General features: G+C 37.3%; 5 protein-coding genes and 1 non-coding gene across 6 annotated transcripts; 4 read left to right on the forward strand and 2 right to left on the reverse strand.

Moving 5' to 3' along the window:
* The first annotated feature begins 265 nt into the window (after positions 1–265).
* LOC101312463 (probable tRNA (guanine(26)-N(2))-dimethyltransferase 1-like) lies at positions 266–5,456 on the forward strand. The gene is made up of 12 exons (XM_004304158.1): positions 266–591; positions 1,061–1,456; positions 1,566–1,653; positions 1,946–2,067; positions 2,310–2,449; positions 2,541–2,613; positions 2,950–3,038; positions 3,134–3,239; positions 3,871–4,083; positions 4,277–4,471; positions 4,661–4,738; positions 4,916–5,456. Exons 1-12 carry the CDS (start codon positions 496–498, stop codon positions 5,177–5,179), a joined length of 1,860 nt encoding a protein of 619 aa, XP_004304206.1. The 5' UTR covers positions 266–495; the 3' UTR covers positions 5,180–5,456.
* Positions 5,457–6,951: 1,495 nt separating this feature from the next.
* On the forward strand, positions 6,952–10,131 carry LOC101312748 (protein COBRA-like). The gene is made up of 6 exons (XM_004304159.1): positions 6,952–7,074; positions 8,010–8,089; positions 8,247–8,703; positions 8,795–8,954; positions 9,063–9,334; positions 9,502–10,131. The coding sequence occupies exons 1-6, from the start codon at positions 6,990–6,992 to the stop codon at positions 9,792–9,794; spliced, it is 1,347 nt and encodes a 448-aa protein (XP_004304207.1). The 5' UTR covers positions 6,952–6,989; the 3' UTR covers positions 9,795–10,131.
* A 289-nt stretch (positions 10,132–10,420) lies between these two features.
* LOC101313038 (COBRA-like protein 4-like) lies at positions 10,421–12,481 on the reverse strand. Its single transcript, XM_004304160.1, has 6 exons — positions 12,325–12,481; positions 12,143–12,222; positions 11,562–12,018; positions 11,324–11,471; positions 10,948–11,225; positions 10,421–10,852 (listed from the first exon to the last, which is right to left on the reverse strand). Exons 1-6 carry the CDS (start codon positions 12,374–12,376, stop codon positions 10,566–10,568), a joined length of 1,302 nt encoding a protein of 433 aa, XP_004304208.1. The 5' UTR covers positions 12,377–12,481; the 3' UTR covers positions 10,421–10,565.
* Positions 12,482–14,080: 1,599 nt separating this feature from the next.
* LOC101313329 lies at positions 14,081–15,191 on the forward strand. Its single transcript, XM_004304161.1, has 3 exons — positions 14,081–14,506; positions 14,602–14,690; positions 14,806–15,191. Exons 1-3 carry the CDS (start codon positions 14,483–14,485, stop codon positions 14,960–14,962), a joined length of 270 nt encoding a protein of 89 aa, XP_004304209.1. The 5' UTR covers positions 14,081–14,482; the 3' UTR covers positions 14,963–15,191.
* Positions 15,192–16,478: 1,287 nt separating this feature from the next.
* On the forward strand, positions 16,479–18,908 carry LOC101313623 (PI-PLC X domain-containing protein At5g67130-like). The gene is made up of 7 exons (XM_004304162.1): positions 16,479–16,723; positions 16,814–16,936; positions 17,526–17,762; positions 17,833–18,136; positions 18,241–18,464; positions 18,574–18,660; positions 18,792–18,908. Exons 1-7 carry the CDS (start codon positions 16,622–16,624, stop codon positions 18,819–18,821), a joined length of 1,107 nt encoding a protein of 368 aa, XP_004304210.1. The 5' UTR covers positions 16,479–16,621; the 3' UTR covers positions 18,822–18,908.
* Positions 18,909–19,051: 143 nt separating this feature from the next.
* TRNAE-CUC lies at positions 19,052–19,124 on the reverse strand. Its single transcript has one exon. It is a non-coding gene; the product is annotated as a tRNA-Glu (tRNA).
* Between the last annotated feature and the right edge of the window lie 4,570 nt (positions 19,125–23,694).

Genomic DNA, 23,694 nt, shown 5'->3' on the forward strand with positions numbered 1-23,694 from the left:
ACATATAAGATTCGATTTGCCCAAATTCTAGATCCTGGCCTCACAGTTAAGGTTAAAATTATCAGCAATTAACGTCCGATTTAGACAGAATATAGGACATTTGGTCACGTTTGAGGAAAATTCAAAAGTTTGAAGGGTAAACTGATGAAATTAAAAGTATAGAGATTAACATGAAATTACTCCCAAACCTCAAAGAGGTAAACTGAATTTAATTCAAATGATTTTGAGCACTCGGCCCAAATTAGGACAACTCGTGCGAGATTAGGGTTTAAGAAAAGAAAAAAAATAAAAGCTTGAAGAAAACAGCAGCAGTTTACAAAGATAGGGTTTATAATATCAGACACTTCTTCTCCTACAATATCAAAACCCCTCATTTTGATTCAGAACCTCAGCTTCGATTCGGAAAAGAAAGCCTCCTCCTTTTTGAGTCCCAACCCAAAGCAAGGCAAAAGGGAAGAAACCCAGAACTTGTTTTTGTATGAAAGTGAAGGAACAATGGCGACGGATCTCAGTGATTTCATTGTCATCAAGGAAGGAGAGGCTGAGATTCTCATGCATACGAAAAACCAAGTCTTTTACAACAAGACCCAGGTCAGAAAGATATTTTCTTTTTGATGGTTTTCTGTTTTGGCTTATTGGGTTGGTCTTTGTTGTTCTTGGTTTTCATTGTTGTTCTTGAAAAGATTGAATTTGGGTTCTGGAAAAATAGTGTAGAAAAGTAAGAGAAGAGAAATATGAAGTCTTGAATTGATAAAAGATTGTATTTTGAGTTATATCTGCTTAATTTAGTTATCATTTAGACTGAGTATGTTGGCTTTTGTTTGAACTTTGAAGTTATGGAGTGCAAGTTCGATATAAAGAAAGCCTATGATAGTTGTTAGTTACGAATCAGGTGCAAAGGATCACTCAAGCACATTATTTATCAATAATACAATAGTGTCTAATTAGATGATGAAGTGATAAGTAGAGCTAGTGACTGCTCTGCGATATGTTGATTTTCTTGAGAAATGGCTTTGAGATTTCATCTTTGAAAGGCATCGGTTGTTGCGCTCTGTTATAGGTTAACAATAGAGACATCTCGATTGCTGTTATGAGGGCATTTGTAGCCAAACGCCAAGAGGAGCATGAAGCGAGATTGTCCAAGAAGAAGAAGATAGTGCCGACGGATTCTGAGAAAGATGTTTCAGAATCTGTTGAAGAAGAAGTGTCTAATGAGCCCGCTGTTAATGGATTGTCCAAGAAAAAGAAGATAGTGCCGACAGATTCTGAGAAAGATGTGTCAGAATCTGTTGTAGAAGAAGTGTCTGATGAGCCTGCTGTTAATGGAAATGCCAATGGAGATTGTGAAATGTCAGAAGTTATATCTCAAGATGAACCATGTAGCATTCCAGAAGAACCAAGCAAGACCACAGAGGGCAAAGGACGAGGGGAATTGAAGCCACCAAGAGTTCTTGAGGTTCTTGCAGGAATTCTGATTTAATAAATCTTAGTTTCTTTTGTATCTGCAATCCTAATTTTGGAAGATAAAAATCCTCAGTTTTATTTTGTTTCATTTGGGTTCACAGGCCTTGTCAGCTTCTGGCTTAAGAGCTCTTCGGTACGCTCGTGAAGTAGAAGGGATTGGTCAAGTTGTGGCCCTAGACAATGATAAAGGTAAGTGTCAAAATCTCAGTTTGTTAATCTTACTAGTATATGGCCATTTTTGGGGTTCAAGGCCTTTTAGGAGGTTCATTTGTTTGTTATTCAAAGAAATGCAGTAATAGATATATGGTACCACAGTGTAGATGAGATTGTAGTTCCTATGTAGATACAGATCACTATTGTAAATTGGTTATTTGTGTAGCTGTAAATGAAATCCACCCTATGAGTATAATTTTGCACAGAAATATCTATTGGTTCGCTGGATTTAGCTTTTACATCTCTACCGTTATTTGCCTTCCTGCAGTATCAGTTGAAGCTTGTAGGAGAAACATCAAGTTCAATGGTTCAGTTGCGTGTTCAAAGGTGGAATCACATCTTGTTGATGCTCGTGTGCATATGCTCACCCACCCAAAAGAATATGACGTGGTACACATGATAATTTTTTATTTTTTTTCAAAGCATTTGTTAAGATTGTTTATCTGAATATGGCTAACAAGTGCTATCAATAACCCGAACTTGAAATAATATAAATGAACATAAGAGTTTAATGGACTTTTACTGCTTGGGTGGATTTTACTTCTCTGTTCCTCAGGCTTCAGGTTTGCACTATAATGGTACCAATTTTTTACAAGAGCAACTAACTTAACCTTTATATGTTATTGTTTCAGGTTGATCTTGACCCTTATGGATCTCCCTCCGTCTTCTTGGATTCTGCTATTCAAGCTGTTGCTGATGGAGGTATGCTCATGTGTACCGCAACGGATATGGCAGTGCTATGTGGTGGTAATGGGGAGGTTTGCTATTCAAAGTAAGCACTCGTACCTTTATGCTTATCTACTTTGACTGAACATTAATTCTGCTCCATGGACTTATCAATCAAACATTGTTCGTGGTATCAGATACGGTTCCTATCCATTGAAAGGGAAATATTGCCACGAAATGGCTCTGAGGATACTCCTAGCCTGCATTGAGGTATTATTATGTTTTTCGTTATACCTTTTCCCTTGAATATGCAAACTGTTAAATTTTTTTTTTGATAGTTTTGCCAGAAGTGTAACTTCTATCGGAATTATCTAGATAATATAGTTTTTAGCTTGTCGTTTCCATACCTATTAGTTGCAGCAATCTGGCTCACTTCTTTTCTAATTATGTGGGGTTGATTTACATAGCAATTGTTTTTCTAAAAAGATGTAGATCACAGTTATTAATTTTCCATTAAGTTGAAAATGCTAGATTGATATATAGGTTTCAATTATTGAATTCTTACATATTTCCTAGTGCATTTAATATCAAATTTCTACTATGCAGAGTCATGCAAATCGGTACAAGAGATACATTGTTCCTGTGCTGTCCGTTCAGATGGACTTTTATGTTCGTGTTTTCGTCCGAGTCTACTCGTAGGTGGCATTATTGTATTATATTTGTTATATCATTGTGCAAGTAACATTACTTTCTTTTTATGTTGACTAACAACTCAAACAATTGATTGCAGCTCTGCAGGTGCTATGAAGAATACTCCGCTTAAGCTTTCCTATGTTTATCAGTGCACTGGATGTGATTCTTTTCACCTGCAGCCTATTGGAAGGACTGTCACTAAGGTGTGTTGCATGTTTTATCTTAGCATGTGACCTTCTTGATGTTGATACTCCTGCTTTTTACTCCACTCTTTATGTAAATATTGTGGTTGAACTGTTTTACTTCTGAGTTATATTTGTAAAGATCACCCAAAAATTAAATAGAAAGTTATTACTCGTGACTGTTTGGAAAGTTAATGTTTAATATATAGGACAGTTATCTGTATAGTTCATAAGGATACTAGATTCCCTAGTATAAAAGATATTAAAATCATCAAATCCCGTGCTAAAAGGTTGTGTTGGAAAAATTGAGAAGGTAAATAAGCACATATTATGATTTTGTCTCTGTTGCTTTAGCATCTCCTCATATATCTTCACTGATAAAGCTCTTTGTGTGTACTGTAGTTGCCATTTTGATTTTTAACAGAAATTTGCATGGTTGTCTAAGGGCTTTTAGCTTTAGATCAGAGATTTTCTTTGGGCTCTTTGCATATATCTTCAATGATGAGGCTGTGTAGTCGCCCTTTGATTTTTAACAGAAATTAACATGATTATCAAAGGGCTTGTAGCTTTGGATCAGGGGATTTCTCTCCTGTTTTGAGTTTAAATTTATGTGGCAATAATTTTTTGACAAGGTATCTGTATGGTTTTTCAGAACACCAGCGTGAGATATCTTCCGGGTTTTGGTCCCATTGTTCCTCAAAATTGCACTGATTGTGGGAAGAAATTCAATATGGGTGGGCCTATATGGTCTGCTCCTATCCATGATCAAGAATGGGTTACTTCCATACTATCAGATGTGAAATCAATGAAGAATCGTTATCCCGCTTACGGTCGCATCTCTGCTGTACTGACAACAATTTCAGAGGTGTGTACTTTGCTTTGGTATTCTTCCTATACAAATCAATTAGTCATGCCATTGTGAAACTTAGATGCTACTTGAAATATAACTTTCTTTGAAAGAAAAAAAAAATAATTGTGATAGCCATATGTGCTTATATTCACTGGTTAAATGTTGCAAGTCCTAGCAGTTGTTTGAGTATGTGTTTGTATTGTTGCAGGAATTGCCAGATGTTCCTCTGTTCCTGAGTCTGCACAGCCTCTGTTCCACCCTCAAGTGCACTTCCCCATCTGCAGTTATTTTCCGTTCTGCTGTTATCAATGCAGGATATCGTATATCTGGAACTCATGTAAACCCTTTGGGCTTAAAGTCAGATGCTCCTATGGATGTCATTTGGGACATAATGCGCTGCTGGGTAAGAGTCTCTTTAGTTCTTGCTTGTTTCTTGTTTGATACATATGAATACTTTTTTTAAACGAATCTGTAATTGACCACTGTGCTTCTATTGTTCATCCTGCAACTCCTGTATTGTTAACTGCACTACCTTTCCCTGAGATTAGTTTTGTTCACTCTTGTGGATGTTTTTTTTTTTTTTTTGGTATAGGTGAAGAATCATCCCGTGAAACCTCAATCTTCAGAACATTCAGGAAGCGTGATACTTGCTAAGGAACCTGTTCTTCAAGTATGTTTACCCCTATGTCGGATTCTCTCTGCGCTTAATGATTTTCTGCTTTTGAATAATTTTGGCATTTATCTTTCTTGCAAGTTCTTATTTGCTGTATGGGTCATTTGGCCGTGTGTATGTGCGTGATACAGATGGCATGTCGCTGAAATTTGCTTCTGTTTCCTCTTATGACAGGCAAATTTTGCTCGAGCTGTTGCGTCTCTTAGCAAGGCACAGATCAAGAAGGTTGCTCGGTTCCTTCCAAACCCGGAAAGGCATTGGGGTCCAAAACTTAGGGCAGGTCGTCAAATCACCAGCAAGCACATTTCTCTCTTGGGTCCAGAGGCTGTGAATGAAATTCTTAACCAGGAAGAACAAAAGACTGAAGATGATGAGGAACAAAACGCTAAGCGTCAAAAGACTGAAGATATGACTGAAGTTATCCCTGCCACAAGTTGATGAAATGAAGTTCTATAGTATGTCAGTCAAGTTGACCTAGAGCTCCATACCCTCCCAAGCCAGTGATTTGGAGAGGAGAGAGAGATAGAGAGATCTCTCTTTGATTCATCAAGTAAAGATTGATGGAGCCTGCCGCTTTCTAGTGAAATTACAAGCCAATTTACACCAATTCAGACTTTGAAACACAAATTTTGTTTACTTTTGAGTGTGTATTCATTTTTTCTTGGATCAGCTTTCCAAGTAAGTTGTTGAATAATTTGGTATACCATATTGCCCCGCGATGCTTGGAATGAATATCAGCCCCAAGCTAAATCTTTACTGGATAGTTTAGCCTTCCTCCATTTTATAGTGGGAATGGAGGGAGGATCATTTTCAGGACTTGATCTCATATGATTCAGAAATTTCATTCCAGAGATTTTCAGTCTCGCTTGGAAAAAATGTCTGATACAACAATCCAGGATTCCTCTAAATGAAGCACATCGTTTGCATCGATCATAGTGCAAGTTCGTATTGGTATGAAGGTTACGTACTGAATTAGGCAAAACGTGTAGCCTAGTTCTCGTGTTTGACCTAAACATGAATAAATCACAACCATAGATTAACTAACATGGCATGCTATATGAGCTGTGTATGCATTGGCACATTTATATTTGAACAAGAATTTGGTGCCAACTGAGGTAAGATGCCAAACAGAAATAGGGTGCTATCTAGGGCAGGGTCTTTGTCTTGTATTCCCTAAACATTTAGATTAACAAATCTATGCCTTGACCTTATTGTTTAAATTGCTAAACCACATAAGATTAATTAGAACTAAACAAATTGCATAATCTGTAGCTATCCCTTTAACTGCTTCGAAAGGCTTTTACACTAGGCTACAATTAGATCAGCTGCTAATTTTGAATCAATCAACACCAACATTGGCTGGATCATCATTCCTTATATTATTATAGTCTGGTCCACACCTAGCTTCCCATGTCTTTGCTGAGTGCTCATCTTATATGAATAGTCAGCTCATGTAGAGATTGGAAATTGTGATACATTGATGAAAGCCTATCGTTCATTTATGTATCAATACGTCAATTCTTATTTCTGTAGTTTTACTATATTGATATTTGATCGTATCAAAAATACTTATTTGAATTAGGTTACAAGTATAAATCAGTCTACGTCTACTGATTTATACATCTACTGATACCAGATACTTAAAACTGTCATGTGGTTAGACTATGTTACTCTAAATTGTGTGAGAAACACGAAATAGAGTCAAACATGGCTGCAGTAAAATCCAGATGATTCCAATTGCCAGATACAACCTAAACACTTTTTGAAATTGCTTTCATGGTGCCAAAACCTTTTCCTGTATTGGGAAAACGCTGAAATCTAAACCCCTGATTGTGATGGACTCATGATGATCAGGCTTTCACAACTGTATCGCATTTTAAACTCAAATTATAATATTCTTAGGCAAGTTTTCTATACAATATTTAGTTTTAACTGACTAGCTAGGCAGGCATATATACAAGTACACAAGGAGAGCGTATTCAGCGCACCCGTCCATCTCCGCCGTCTATTTGACGCGGACTTTTGATTTTTTTAAAATGAACGACGGAGATGGACGGATGCGCAGCGCACCCGGGTGCGCTGTATAATTTTCAGTACAGAAGCTTTTTTTTCTTTTGGATTTGCATATACAGACTTGCAGAGTGATACACACGTTACCGCGTACCAAGTTTCTCTTTTCACCTTGTGTTCCTATTCATTTGTTTGTGTGTCACCCAAGAAGTTGAAGACAGATATTCTAGCAGAAAATATGGGATTTCTGTTGTCCAAGCTAACCAGTTTGGTCACTGTTGTGCTGTTTGGGATTGGTTTCTGCAGCTTCTTCACCTCAACAGGTTTGGTTCAGTTTTCTTCTTCTTCTTCCTCATTCGATGTTTCCGAAGTATGAATCTTTATGCAGCTTTTCTCTGTTCTGTTAGTGGGTTTCTTCTTGTAAAGTCTGTAGTGGCCTAAATGTGTCTCATTTCTTAGCAATGGTTTTCACCTGGGTTTTGGCTACTTTGCGTATTGATTTTGTTTGAGTGTTTGACAGATGGGGGAAGTGGTTTGTTTGATTTTGGAAAGTTCCAGCCTTTTTTGGAGTGAATGTGTTGTTCATCTCAAAAATTTCAATGCTTTTACATATATCATATATGTAATCTAGTGATTCTAGTCTATTTTTATAGATAATAGTACTGATTAGTTAACAGAAATGGGTATCAGAAAGTTTTGTGTTAAGTTTGACAAATGAGTATCAAGGAGGTCAAAAATTTCATCATCCTTTGCTTTTTCTGGTAATGAAATTCCAGAACTCTGGTGTTGTATTATAGTTGGAGTAATGTGTTGTTAAACTCATAATCTTTCATTGCTTATAAACATACACACACTTAGTGCCCAAGAGTTTGCCAAGAGGCCAGAGTTAAAACTTGAAAGTAGTTCAACCTGAAATTTGACTTCTGTGATAAATGTCAACTTGTTTTCCAAAAGTGGAGAGCAGAATTTTTATGCCCAATTTGGGCTAATTTCAGGTTAAACAAAAGATAGGGTCCTCTGTTCCTGTCTGTTGGTTCATTAGAGACAGGCTTCTGTTTCATGCCACAAATAGAAATTCATGAAGGATGGTTTAGTTCTTGTTCTCATTTCAAAAAGTACATACTGAAATACAAACCTAATTCAGCTTTTGAACAATTAATGAAAACAAAAATTTCATATTTTATCTTGTGAAAATTTCCCATTTAAGTTTCACATTCTCATGATGTTCACTGTTTCTTTTCCTGCTCTTTGATTCCAGATGCATATGATCCGCTTGATCCTAATGGCAACATCACAATCAAATGGGATATTATAAGCTGGACCCCTGATGGCTATGTTGTAAGTACTATTTGAGTTCTTAGCTAATCATGCTATATTCTTACATTGGTTGCATGTTCAACATGGCCGGTTCCTAATCAGGAGTCTTGACATGGATTCATTCGCATTCGAGATAATAGAAAAGTATATGTAATCAGCATTCATTTTGTACAAACAGGCTGTTGTTACGCTTTTTAACTTCCAGCAGTATAGACACATTCAAGCACCAGGCTGGACAGTAGGATGGACATGGGCAAAGAAGGAGGTAATTTGGAACATGGTGGGAGGACAAGCCACCGAGCAAGGAGATTGTTCAAAATTTAAGCCAACGCCGCCACATTGCTGCAAAAAGACCCCAACCATTGTTGATCTACTCCCTGGAACTCCATACAATCAGCAGTATTCCAATTGTTGTAAAGGGGGAGTGCTGAGCTCATGGATGCAGGATCCATCCAATGCTGCAGCTTCTTTTCAACTAAGTGTAGGTAGATCTGGAACCACCAACAAGACAGTTAGGCTTCCGAAAAACTATACCTTAATGGGACCTGGGCCGGGGTACACTTGTGGTGTTGCAAAAGTTGTCAAACCAACTAAATTCTTTACTGCTGATAAAAGAAGAGTCTCTCAAGCCATGAGTAAGTTGATGACTGTTTTGTAAATCTCTTGAAATACAAGTACTTCTGCTAAGAAGTATTTTTTGGTTTAACCTTCACTCTTTGGTGGCAGTGACATGGAATGTGACATGCACATATTCACAGTTCCTGGCTCAGAGAGCTCCTCCTTGCTGTGTCTCACTGTCTTCCTTCTACAATGACACAGTAGTTCCCTGCCCAACATGTTCGTGTGGCTGCCAAAACAACATAACTCATCCTGGAAGCTGTGTAGTGTGAGCTCTCTCAACCATCAACTTTTTTATTAACTTCTTCCTTATTTCAAGGATGAATTTATTACTTGTATTCTCCTGAATACGATTTTTTTTGCTGTGAATTTGCAGGCCAGAGTCTCCTTATTTGGCTTCAGTTGTATCAGCTGCTGATAAGAATTCACCATTGGTTAGATGTACTAGCCATATGTGCCCGATTAGAGTTCATTGGCACATCAAGCAGAATTACAAGGAATACTGGAGAGTGAAGATTACAATTACAAACTTTGATTACAGGAGGAACTATTCAGATTGGAACTTGGTTGTCCAACATCCAAATTTTGACAATCTGACTGAAGTGTTCAGCTTCAATGCAAAGTCCTTGACTCCGTATGGAACCATAAGTATGTTATCCTCACTTACTATTGCTTTCTTGTTTCACATTTGTTGCAATAATGTTTAGCTGGTAGTGGAAGTTTTCATGATTTTCTAGAAAATTTGCACATGTTAATCTTCCTTGTTTATACACAAAAGAAGTTGGGAATTAATAATTTGTTGTCTTTTCTGATAGATGATACTGTAATGCTATGGGGAATCAAGTTCTTCAACGATATGCTGGTGCAATCTGGGCCTCTCGGTAATGTGCAGTCGGAGCTGCTTTTCCGGAAGAATCCAGCCACCTTCACTTTTGACAAGGGATGGGCGTTCCCTAGAAGGATCTATTTCAATGGTGATACTTGTGTAATGCCACCTCCAGATGCCTTTCCACATTTGCCAAATGCTGGTTTCCGGCAGTATGTTTCTCTGCTTACTGTGATCATGATTTCAGTATCAACATTTGCATTCACATATGCTTATGCTTAGACTCTACTCGCAAATGCTTCAAATCTAAGATTTTAAAAGGGATTAGTTTGACCTTGAATTCACAAAGGCCACTTAAAGATGTGCATTTACATGAAGAGCTTCCACAATGAAATTGGACGTAAGCAAGTGTGCAGCTGATGGTCATTTTTGGACTACTTAAGGGTGCACCTTAGCTGTTCTGATGTATAGATTTATGTAGCAACTCTGCTGATTGTAGATTTACCCTTCTATGTTGTAATTGTGATTGTATATCAGCTACAATGTTTCAGAAGGATTTGAATATATGGTGGAAAGACGAAAAAATGAAGAAGAAGGATTTGGATCTGATGATATTATGGATACATATTGCTCTTATTCTCTCTGTTGTTCTCATGATTCATATGAGCTGATAGATTCCTTAAATTTTCATGTTATGTGCTCTAAAATTGCTACCTTTTTGTGTTTTTGGGTCAAAGAAAAGGAAGATGTGTTATTTTTACTATTCTGCAGCCCCATGATATGTGTTTTTCCTAGCCATTAGAGGCCATATGTTCTATATGTATTAGATTTATTCTTCAAAGTGGTGAGGCTAAATTAATTAATATTATAAATAAAGGAACACAGAAATTTCCATACCAGACTTGTTCAAAACTTCAAATTCTCTATACATATCAGTAAGTCATGTTTGTTGGAACTTTTAGTACTTGTGTTTCATCATTGTCTGTGTCAAAACATCCTTAAGCTTCCAAATCTATGTAATCAAATCACAGTCCAAAACTCTATGTACCCAAATCACCAAATAGCTATCAACAAGAAAATTAATATGGAAACCAATGCTGAGAAAGAATATAGATTCTGATGGGGGGCAGAATTAGGCAGAAATGGGTATGTATCAGGTGGAGGCATCTGGCACTCATCACCATTGAAGTAAACTTTGCGAGGAAATGCCCACCCCTCCTTGAAAGTGAATGTGTTTATGTCCTTCTTAAGAAGAATCTCTGACTGAACATTCCCAAATGGCCCGGCTTCCATTAATTGGTCATTGAAGTATTTCAATCCATAGAACATACCAGTATCATCTGCATATGTGACATTGAAATTGTGTTAGTCTAGCAGTTTGAACATTGAACTTAAGACTGCGAAAAGATTAAGAGAAGTGAATGGTGGAACTTACTTATGGACTCATATGGAACAAGAGGCTTGTAATCAAAGCTGTAAACTTGTGTGACATTGTTGAGATTAGGATGCTGAACAACCAGAGTCCAAAGTGTGTAGTTCATCCGATAGTTAAAGTTTGTAACCGTAACCTTCACACGCCAGTACTCCTTGTAATTCACTTTTACATGCCAGTGAATCCTTACAGGGCACATGTGGTGTGTGCACTGCAAGAGAGGGGCATTGTCTTTCTTTGGAGTGTTAACTCCCACCATGCTCAAAAGTTTTGAGTTGCTTCTGCAATACCATCATTAATCATGTGATTTAGGTGCCTGCATATCTTTGCACAATTACACAAGTTATATCTTTCAAACAATGAAAAGAGGGTGACTTACTTGACACAAGTGTCCTTGTTATGGCAACCACAAGAACAAGTTGGGCAAGGAACAATTGTTTCGTTGTAGAAAGACGAGAGTGATACACAACAACTTGGGTTTTTCCTGGCCAGAAGCTGTGAATAAGTACATGTCACATTCCATGTCACTGCACAAAATATGCTACATATCAGAAAACATTGTAAAAGAAGCACCAATGAAAATTAGATCTTCTGACTTCTGAGGCAGAGGAACTTACTGAGAGCTTGAGTCTTACGACGATGATCAGGTGAGAAAAAGATGGTGGAAGGCACAATTTTAGCCTTGCCACAAGTGTACCCTGGACCTGGTCCTAGCAAAGTGAAGTTCTTGGGAAGTTTTACCGTCTTGTTTGAAGTACCAGCCATTCCAACACTCAGCTGGAATGCCGAGACAGAAGCTGAAGGATCTTGGCCCCAAGCACCCACTACTCCACCTTTGCAACAGTTTTGGTATTGTTGGTTGTATGGCACACCAGGAAGCAAGTCCACAACTGTGGGGGTTTTCTTGCAACAATGAGGTATGTTCCCTTTGAACTTGGAGCAGTCACCTTGCTCGGTGGTTTGCGCTCCCACCGCAGACCATATCACTTCTTTTTTAGCCCATGTCCAACCTAATGTCCACCCGGGGCTCATTATGTGCCGATACATTTGGAAGTTGTTTATGGTTACAGTTGCCTGTAAAATACATAGTGTTCTGTTTACAGCACATTCACTGATACAATATCACTATGCAATGCTAACAGATATATGGCAATTTGTGAGAAGACAACTTTTGTGAGAGAAATTGATGTGTACTGACCACATAGCCATCTGGTGTCCAAGACATTATGTCCCATCTTATAGTTATGTTTCCATTTGGATCCAGGGGGTCATATGCAGCTGCATCGATTCAAAAAACACAAACAAAAGCATTCATAACAAAGCATAGAAGGCATGACTTTTCTGATATAATGTAACGGAAGTCTAATGAGTAAGAGTTACCTGCATATGAAAAAATGACCAGAAGAAATAGAGCTGACACAAAAAACCTCATATCTAGGCCCAAAGACTAACTATTAACTCGATGGTTACTGAATTAGGATGGAATGCTCATGCAAATTTGCTAAGCTGAAGATGTAAAGGATCGAATACGAGCTTTCTTTTGTAGAGCTAATGTCTTTGTTAGCTTTTCTATACGGTTACCAAATAGTTGTTGGACCCTTATAACATCTTCAAAGTTCTCCCATGTCATTCTCATTTGGAAACTTCTGTTTGGATTTCCAAATCTTAAAGCAACTGCTAAGTGAAACCAGACATAAAATATGTGGAATGAAGTTGACAGGTAATGAGTTTGGCGGTACAAGCTAAGAAACTAGATAGCTAAATATATCAAGGCCTTGTGAAAACACACATGCTTATATTTCTGATTGATTTTATGATTTCTGATCATACTGATCATTTTTTAAGACAGCTTCCAACTGATAACGTTCCAAGGTCATCTAGAACTATGTTCAGGTTCCCATGATTTAAGTTTGAAGCATGAGTTTCATGGAAGCAAAGTAGGGACAAGTAATTAGTCCTTTTCTGATAGAAAGACTACTCGACTCAACAACTTTTGAATCTAACAGAACTGGATTGCTTCAGCACTAAAATTGTACCTTTTTTTTTCCAGAGTCTAAGGCCACCTCATGATTTGGGCCCTCCATCAAAATCATGACCAACCCATGAACAAGTACATCAAAGAAAATCTCTACAGTTCCTTGTGTATGAAAAGGTCTCAATTGGTCCAGACCATTGTTCTTCTGTAGAAGATTAGGTGCAACTTAGCATCAAATTAATGGTAGTGTGGCAAAAGCATAAAAAAAAAAATTAACAAACACAATTTATTCTTCTCATTTCTTGGCCTTGAAATCCAGAATAACTTGAACAAATATATCCTTGATTCAGTACGTGTTTGAGCCTCAGAGAAAATTCTCCGAGGAAAACGTTCGCCTGGTCAAGCGCTGCCACAAACCGGCCCGACCGGAAAGAATTCACAAAGATGGCGGTCCGTACGGCCATCGGGTTCGTGGTGATGCTTAGGTAATGCATGCATGATCAAACAATTATTGAGCAACTTGTCTGTGACTGATTATATAAGTTTCATATAGATCCATCTGTACATGAATTTTCAGATTCTACTTGTGTTCTGTGTTGGATTATGGATTATAGTTGAAGAAAGACAAGGACCTGTTGAAGAATGACGATATGGTCGCCATTAGTACGTGCATGAGGGAGAGAGCTACTCAAGCTAGGTAGCAGGCATGAAGCTTCACGAGACCAAGTGAGAGAGCATTATTATCATGATGCTTAAAGTTTACCCTGTTTGTTTTTCATTCTAATCTCAAGTCAGTGTTATTCGACATTCTGACTCTGAAAGCAATCTATGATTCCGACCTTCTTTATCGGAATACAGGGCCGAAAACTTCGATCGTTTTCTATATATATACTTGGTGGCAATTTTTGAACTTTTCTACTCTTTTTATATATTTTGGTTTGGTTGGAAATTGGAAATTGAGGTTTTTGTATTTAGGCCGTTGGATTATTGCAATATCTGTGATGCTGCATGTCCTCAAGAAATGAAGCAACAGCCTGGCTTTGGTGGTGTAGTGAAAACATAGGTTTAATTTTAATTTACCATATCCTTATCCACATGAAGGGACCAAGTCAAGAAATTAGTATAAATCGAACTAATTTTCGTAATTTAATTTTCCAAGATACTGAAAACCTTTGCTATTCTTTTGAGGTTGCTTGGAACATTCTAGTGATAGCTAGGGTCAAGAGCCATAGTGGTCAAACACCAGTGGCCTATTGGACTTTGCCTGATTTTCAAACTGGAAATCTGGAAAATTTAAACGAGAAAACCCAGAGGCCGAGCCGCTGGTTTTCTGTAAAGTCAAAAACAATGCTGCCCACAGTAATATGATTTTATAGAACAAATACTTCCATTTAGGACCTTTTCCTCGTTGGGTTTGCTCCAATCCAACGAAACACTATATATACCGACACTAGGGGCACACAGAAGTTCATCCCAAACAGTGAAAAAGATAGAAGTTTGCTCACGTTAAGAAGCACTAGAGGTACCAACTTTTGTTCCAAAGCCAAAGACAAGAGCATTGTGATGGGGCGTTGGATTAGGCCTGAGGTGAGCAATCTATATACATGTATATATGTATGTATATTTTTTATTTTTTGTGTGATATATATGATATATAAATTTGATGAACTATATATATACAGGTTTACCCGCTAATGGCTGCGATGACATTTGTGACAAGTTTGTGCGTATTTCAGCTTACAAGGAATGTAATCCTCAACCCGGATGTCAGGTAGTACCATATATTTGATCATTTCATATATGAATTACTGTGGTGATGTTGATGATCGGTGAGGAGGAGGAGTATTGATCATCTGCTTTCATTTCTATGGTGATTGGTGTTGCAGAGTGAACAAAGCTCACCGGAGAATGGCGGTGCTGGATAACGAAGAAGAGGGAGAGAGGTATGCCGAACATGGCCTCCGGAAGTACCTCCGAACCCGCCGGCCGGAGGTCATGCCTACCATCAACCACTTCTTCTCTCATTCTCAAGAAGATAAATGATCACGATCCATGCAGACTCATTATGCCAACGATCGAACATGGAATAATATCAATTTAGTTTAGTTTACACTTTACAGGTTTTATATCTAGTTTTTGCGTTTGTAGTTCTATATCTTGGGCCTCTTGATGAAATTTAACAAGTGGCCATCTACATGTATGTTTCTTCCATTTTTGTTTCTGTCATGAATATATAATAAGAATGGGTCATGCATGCACTCATTGGTCTCGATCTTACTCGTATTCCTTTTTTCACTGCAACTCAGTCACATTCAATTCTAATTTTCAGTACGGTTTACAATATGGGTTTGGGACTCATAAGAAGAGCAATTTCCGCTGCATATTCTCCTATCAACCTAAGGAAGAACACACACCTAATTCAGTAATTTCTCTGCTGCATCTTTCAGTCTTGTTGAATTGTTGTTTCGGCAGCTCTTCTCTTTACCTTTGCCTTGTGCTTGTGACATGCCATTGGTCGGGTTGGGGTCAATCTCAAAGAACCTTGTCATTTACATTACGAGACCTGGGCTTGTTTGTATTTCTAGCCTTTGGGCTTCTACTGATAATTTTCAGAAAATAGACGGAAATACGACGTTAGACAAGAAAAAATAAGAGTCTAGTTATTCTCAAAGAATTTGACTTCTCTACTTAGATTTATGTTATTTGGATTTATTTGAATGACATCTAACCATTAGATTGAGTACAATCTAAAACCACCATGTCATTTTTATGTTATCCTTATTTCATCTAATGGTTATAGTTCATCCAAACAAATCCAAACAGAGAAGCCGGATCCTAAGTTTGGGTCAAATTTGTACAAAGCTTAACCAGTGCATACCATATTGAACACACCCTAGCTATCTTACGTTCTCTATTCTCTGTAAATAGTTTCATGCTATGCTTGAAGTCTTGAACCCAGTCTTTTCCTTCAGGATTTAAACACATTGAGGGAGTAGAGTTACACGAGGAAGGAGAGGCCAGATTAATTATTCCATGGGTATCAAAATTACGTATGTACTTGCAATGAAATTAATCAAGAGGGTTTGGTTTTTTGCAGTTTTTTGTTGGGCTTTATGTATATCCTCATTTAATATAGGCAATCCATTTTAGAAATGGTAAAGAAAAATAGGATATCCTCATCAATTGGATTTAGACAAAGAAAGAAAAAGTTGGATTCATCATGAATCCATTTTTCGAAAATGAAAAATGGTTTTTCTTTACAACTCAAAAACAAATATTAATGATGAGCAGTGAGCTATGGATGTTCCGTGACGATTCCATTGATTCCCTCATGGCCAAAATCAAAAACTATTGATTAACATTCTTGTTTAATCATCTCCTTCGTCTTCTAAACGTCTTCGACACTAATGTTGTCATCGTATGTGGATCATCTAAGCATCCCTTCGTTTACCATTATTTGTTGGGTTTAATTTGACTCCTCATTTAGCTTAAAGCATTTATGGATAAATACATACACTTGATATGGATTCTCCCTAGCTAGCTCCCATTTCATATATTTGTCACCTTCATATAAACCTCTGCAGACCAGTACGGCTAGCTCCTTCGTTTTCTCAGCCTCATCGAAAACTGAGAAACCCAAGTTCAGTAGCCGTTTCAAAACTCAAAACCCGGCTAGCCACTCCCTATCATTTTACTTCTAACATGAAGACGACTCGGCACAGCTTCCTTCTGGTTCCAGTTCTGGTTATGGCTCTTGCTGCGTTTTCATGTATTGTCATGGCTTGCTCCGATGGACAGTGCAAGGTTTTTGCCTCCCTAATCTTCTTATTCTTCTTGTTGGTATCAATGATAATGAGAGTATTGCAAAGGATATAACTTGGTTTGTGCGTGTAGCTCTTAGATCCGTGCTCGGTGGACGGAGATTGTGAGGCGGGGCTTTACTGTTTCGGTTGCGCTTTGGAGTATTCCGGCTCCAAATGTGTGAGATCAACCACCACCAACCAATTCCAGCTTTTGGTACGTCACGCTTTTTTTACAGACACAAACTCACGACTCAGTGAGTCACGCGTGCACCTTTTGTCTTTGTCTAGTTTCCAACTCGATCTCCATGACAATTTCCCATCAAAGTGATCAAAATGAAAGGAGCTACTTACTGTTAGAGGCTAGTGTCCACCAGTAGATATAAATTGGGCAGAACCATAAGGACTTCTCGTCATATATAGGCTGTGTCAAATATGGACTCAAAATCTTGGGTGAGCAGTTTTCACTATTTCAAGTAGCTAGCACTTATAACCTACCGATTAGATTTCATAATTAGTATATTTAACAACCAAGTTACCTCATATTTATAGTGCAATACACCTTACTCTATCGTCCTTTAAAATTGTGAACTTAGACGGTAGAATAGCGATGAGTTACACGCATATTTGTTAGACCATTCTTATTTAAGAGTTTCTAACTTTTTGTTCATTGAGAATATGGGAAGAGACCCTAGAACAGATTTTTCATTAAGATAAAAGGTAAATGCGTAATTATGACTTATATCAATACATAGTGTTGATACATGTAATATTTGAGTTGAAGTAGCATTTGCTTATTTCTACAGAATAATTCTCTGCCATTCAACAAATATGCATTTTTGACAACCCACAATGCTTATGCTATCGATGGAGAGCCATCTCATACTGGAATCCCTCGTGTTACCTTCACAAATCAAGAAGACACTGTCACTCAACAACTGAACAATGGAGTTCGAGCCCTAATGCTTGATACCTATGACTTTGATGATGGTGTCTGGTTGTGCCATTCCTTCAAAGGAAAATGCCATGACTACACTGCATTTGTAAGCACCAACTTCCTTATTTCACTACGGATGTTGCCAATATGTGTTACTTATCATCTCAAATTTGCAGGAGCCGGCTCTAGATACATTGAACGAAATCCAAGCATTTTTATCAGCAAACCCAGGAGAAATCGTGACATTGATATTAGAGGACTATGTTGAAGCTCCAAACGGATTGACAAACGTTTTCAAAGCTGCAGGATTGATGAAATACTGGTTTCCGGTATCAAACATGCCCAAAAGTGGTCAGGACTGGCCGCTGGTTAGCGATATGGTTGCCAAGAACCAAAGGCTACTTGTATTCACTTCAAAACAAGAGAAGGAACAATCTGAAGGGATTGCATACCAGTGGAACTACATGGTTGAAAACCAGTGTAAGAACCAACTGAATTACGCAACTTAGGATCTTCTTTTTTTGGTACAGTAATGTTGTGTCATTTTTGTCTCTAAACTTATTCGAGAGCACCAAATTTTGCAGATGGGAATGATGGAATGAAAGCGGGAAGCTGTTCAAATAGAGGTGAATCGTCGCCTCTAAATGACAAGACTAAATCATTGGTGTTGGTTAACTATTTTGGGACAGTCCCCATTAAGCAGCTCTCTTGTAAATTCAATTCTGAGGATTTGGTTAGCATGCTTAACACTTGTTATACTGCTGCTGGAAACCGATGGGCTAATTTTGTTGCCGTCGATTTTTACAAGGTAACTCACACACTAGCTAGCTTGTTCTCTTGGTTTAGTGATTAACCACCGGAATTATTCAATCGATAATGTAACTGTAATTTACATATCTGTTGGATTTGTGATGCAGAGGAGTGCAGGGGGAGGATCGTTTCAAGCTACAGACACTCTCAATGGAGAACTCATATGTGGATGTAATGATGTCCATGCATGTGTGGTAAGCTATGAATCATGATACTTCCTCGTATTCCATTTCATCATCTGGCCTAATTGAGTTTTTGGAAGCAAAAAATATGTTCATGAAGATATGAACTCTGATCATTGTTGTTCTTGCTTGCTTGCTTGCAGCCAGGATCAACTACACCCTGCAAGGTATAGAAGGAAGCATTGTAATTTATCATATCAATAAGCTTATCAAAAGATCTGTAGTATTCGAAGGCAATCAAAATCCAGATTTCTCGAAAACACTAGGCAATTTTCACACATCAAATTAGGCGAAGTAGGATGCCTTACAGATCATTAGAAAACATATTGTGCCACTGTGGTTACAGGTATTCATATTTCATTATATGCTGGGAGAAACAAAATGATAAAAAAATACATACATATTCCGTTGCCGGGACTTGAACCCGGGTCTTTCGGGTGAGAGCCGAATATCCTGACCAACTAGACTACAACGGAGTACTGGTATCTAACAACACAGTTTATATGTTAACTAAATTTAATATATGGGCCTGGGACGTCTAGCAGGCTTGAAAGATACGTGGCCCAAAGTTCTGAAAAACAAAATACACATTTTGCTATTGTAGAGTTTATAGTTCATCGGTGAAGATCACTCTCGGAAATGACAGTTTTAGGGAGTAGAAAGTGTTATGCGGAAGTGGTTGATGGGCCCCGAGGGTCCCACACACATAAATACCGATATTATCCTCAGTTTAACCACTCGGATACGAAACAAGTATGGGGTTATAACACAAAAAATCTCGACATTAGTGTGTGTGGTACCATTCTTTATAAATCAATGATAACTCTTCATGTTTCTGATGTTGGATTTCAAATTACTCTAATCTAGGCCACATTTTTCCAACAAAAAATATACCTCCATTAATCAAAAATGAACAAACTTGCGTAGATCCCATAAATGAAGAAAGAAATGTGTGTTGGAGAAAACATTCAGAAATATTGAGAAAAACGTTATTGTGGAAACAAATACTCCAAAAACAAAAACCCCAATATGTATCTATGTTGTGTTGCTTCAAATGATGAACATTTTTTTTAGCGGATATATAGAATTCAGAAAATGATGGAGGCGTCTATTGTGTACTTGGTGGGTTTTGTGGGATGCAGGGCTGCAAAGCATTAAGGTATTTGGAGGTAGCCTATTATATATATATGAACATGCACGGTTGTTATTAAGCTTTTTAAGGCATATATGTGTGACAAATCTCTAAAGTTCCCGAATATATTATAGATCATTTAGAATGTTCCATGTTGTGTTGTGCAAACAATGGGCTACAAATGGAAGAGCCGAGAGTTGTTAAATAATCCTTTCGCGCACTATAATGGGAACCAACTACTACAAATTGGTAACCAGATGGGCTCTCCAAACCTCGGTTAGTCGAGGTTGTGTCTCTACCAATAATTGAGTTGTGCTTAGCTACACGCCTACATCTATATCCAAAACCAGTTCCATCCATTTTATTTGTTCCAATATTGGGTTTTCTGTTGTTATTGTTCAAAACGATTTCAACAAGCAATCCATATTAGCAAGCAGAGCATTGACGTACATGAAATCCCTCGAATCGAGCAACAAGACTAATTTATCGTAAAGTATATGGAATCCTATACAGTCCCCGATGCTACATCCCCTCAACATGTTATACAACAACAATAGTAAACAACAACCGCGCACAATAACACTGTGTGACTATTAAAACATGTATCAACATGTGTGCGGTTGTTCTTTACTATATGTATTAGTCTTCAAACTAATTGATAGTTTAACATATCGATATATGACAGTGAATAATCAGAATATGACCAACGAGAGAGAGTGAAGTTATAATTAACAATCGACTACTATTTTTTCATTTCTTGTTGGTCTCACTCTTTGGAACGTTGCAATTGTTTTGCCTGGATTAGGAGAAAACTATATATTCTAGATGTGATCCATGAATGCTATTTGCAACATACAAATATAATCACCACCAAATTACACCAGTCCAATCAATTACATGATTTGTTGTTATATAATTGGATGCGACAGTCCTGAATTCACTGTGGAACTGTGTCAATATTTCCACAGATAGCAACAAAATGGATGAATCAGTTGAATCTAACCCTAGACACTAATGTCCAGTAGTAGTACTTTAACAACATGAACTTTGACTTCTTACCCCAGATGTCGTCGATCAAGGTAAAACCTATTACCTCATCGAGGGAGTAGTAGCAGTAGTTGTAAAATATTTTACGACTATAAATAGTTGTTTGGATTCTGCAATTCTTGTCATATTCGATCAAATCTACGACTGTGACCTTAGTTCATCTTTTTCTTCTACACATTATAGAGTTATAGCATTGTTCCCGAAATCTCTGAAGTCTTTGGTGCTACGCTAAGCTAGTTAGTAAAGTTTGGACTTTGGTACGTAGAAATTAGGGTTTAGAATAAAGAACTTGTTTTCGTAATCCAAGATCCTGCTTTAATTTCTGGCATCATCACCTGGATCAATATCCTTGAATAATATATATACAAAGAGAATCGCAAGTAATAAAGATTATATACGATCTGATGAGAGTTGTAATTGGTTAATTATAGGGATATTAAGTAAAGCTTAAATGGGTGAAGAGCATGTGAGTTGGTAAGGTTAGGAGGCATCCAACACATGCTAGCAATCTTAACAAAGCAATAGAAATTAGTATCGATCATATACTATATTGATGAAATCAATTTCTATTAGGGTTTTGTTATGTAATGGATAGGAATAATAGTGATATGAGATCTCTGCTTGATTACCTAATCTGATTAGTATATGATTAGTTTCACTAGGTAAGTTTAATTAGTAACATGCATGTATGCTTCGATGTTGCTTTGCGATTTGGAGAATCATGGGCTTCATGTTATTAGAGAAATGAAAGATAACATATCTGTGTTTTAATTTCATTTTTTATATATATACATGGATGGTAAAGATTAGAGGAAATAATCTAGATTTATAGTGATTAAACATAAGAATTATTATGAACGGTTAAAAAGTATTACATAAAAAAAAATTTTAGTGTTTTAATTTCATTCTTAATTATTAGTTTAAGATTATACATGTGATTACAGGAATGTACGTAGTGGATTTGATATAATAGTGTTTACGTACTCTTGTTGGTTTATGCCATTTTGACTATTGTGCTTTGTTCGTGGAGTTGTACTCTTGTCGTCAACGCACTACTAAATAGCTAGACTGATTAAGAAATGCACCAAACACATCAATTATATATAATAATTTTCAAAAGCATAGCTCAAAAGTGTTGAATAATCGTGAGAGTGGGGTTTTCTCTTATCGATCATTATTTTCCATACAATAATTAAAAAATAAACTAATTCGACAACGTATCTGGTCTCAATATTTGAATCTTAATTGACACAAGATTACTAATTAATTTGTTACACCCGTCGAAAGTTATGTGCGCTATCGAAATATGTAATTAAGCTTAATTGATAATATATGCATGATTGTAAGATCTCGAAAGAGTTTTCGATCAGAATAAGTAGTCGCAAATTGTTACATTGTGTTATAAGATAAGAAAAAAATATACATAGATAGCTGGCTCTCTTCGATCGTCTTCATTCGATGTGCATTCATTTCTACAATCAAATTAATGCTTTGTATATGTTACTATTTTTGTAATTCTTTTTTTTATTAATAAATTTCAAATCGGGCGTGAAGCTAAGCCTCCTAGCTAGGCTAAGTTCCAAATCCCGTTTTTTTATTTATTTTTAAAGTTACTATTTTTGTAAAGGTTAGAGCATTACAGTACTGTTAATTAGCTCAAATTATTGATCAAGAAATAAAGTCGGACAAGCAAAAACAAGTTGTTGGTTTTTGTAGGGTTTGTTTTGCTCAATGAAAGAAAAAGAAATATCATAAATCCAACATATATTGGTCACGATCGACATGGAATATAGTACATGTACGTTGTTCCGTTCCGGAATGAATTTGTTGTTCATCATCATAGAAAAAAAGTGAATTGGAATTGATGGTTTGGCATAGTGGTAAGGGAGGTTGATCGATGGATCATCACTTAGCTCTATATAACACATATCTAAGTGGCTGTCAGGTTCTTGTCAAAACATGCACAAACGTACCAATGACGATTACGATACACCCACGAGGGGGTAACATGCACTTGGGGCACCATCATCATCCTCCTCCTCCTCCTCCTCCTCCTCCTCCATCGTTTCCATTGTTGTTTGTTCTGAAAACTTATGAGAAACTACGACTACTCATCAAGTCCCAACCCCAATCTCTCTGTCGGATCGATTCCAGCCCCACCAGAGTTGTATATATCTCACAATGGAGTATGATGCCCTAGCTCAGATCTCCATCCTTTCGATCCCAGTTGTGGCCAAGCACACCACCCGATCACGTGGGATTTGGGGCAGCCCCGCCCTGGCATAACATATAAGGTTATACCTAATGTGGAGCTGTGCCATGGACGCACCCCTTAGCTCTATCTCAAGTATCGACTTCGACTCAAAGCAAAGAGAATTAGGATTAAAAATGCAAAGTGGGAATGAAAGAAACAAGAGCAAAGACAAAGATCCAATTATGCACCAAACAAAAATATATGCAAGGGCCAATCGAGGGGACCCCGAAAACACATGGGGTGGGGGTGCAAGTCTCTACCTAAAGCTTTGTGTGAGAATCTTTCTTTTGCAAAATGTCGCTTGGAACCATATAGTACTACAAGCACATAACAATATCATAATCAAGCTTAACTAGTTAATCTTTATATATATATATATATGGCCCTTTTAATGATGGATCATTTTTTTTATTCATTTCTAGAGATAGATCATTTAACGAACTTTTCGATCACAAAATTAAATTTTCACCGTTCAGTTCGTTGGGCTATATGAGTAGATCATTTTTACAAATTTTCAAAAAATTTGGTGATCATTAAGTCATCCAAATGAGGGATTTATTTTTTAATAATCTTGAATGGTGTAGGTTTAACATAAGTGTTAAGTTTTTGTTTT

The sequence above is a fragment of the Fragaria vesca genome, linkage group LG6, assembly GCF_000184155.1.
Source record: "Fragaria vesca subsp. vesca linkage group LG6, FraVesHawaii_1.0, whole genome shotgun sequence".
Taxonomy (NCBI): domain Eukaryota; kingdom Viridiplantae; phylum Streptophyta; class Magnoliopsida; order Rosales; family Rosaceae; genus Fragaria; species Fragaria vesca.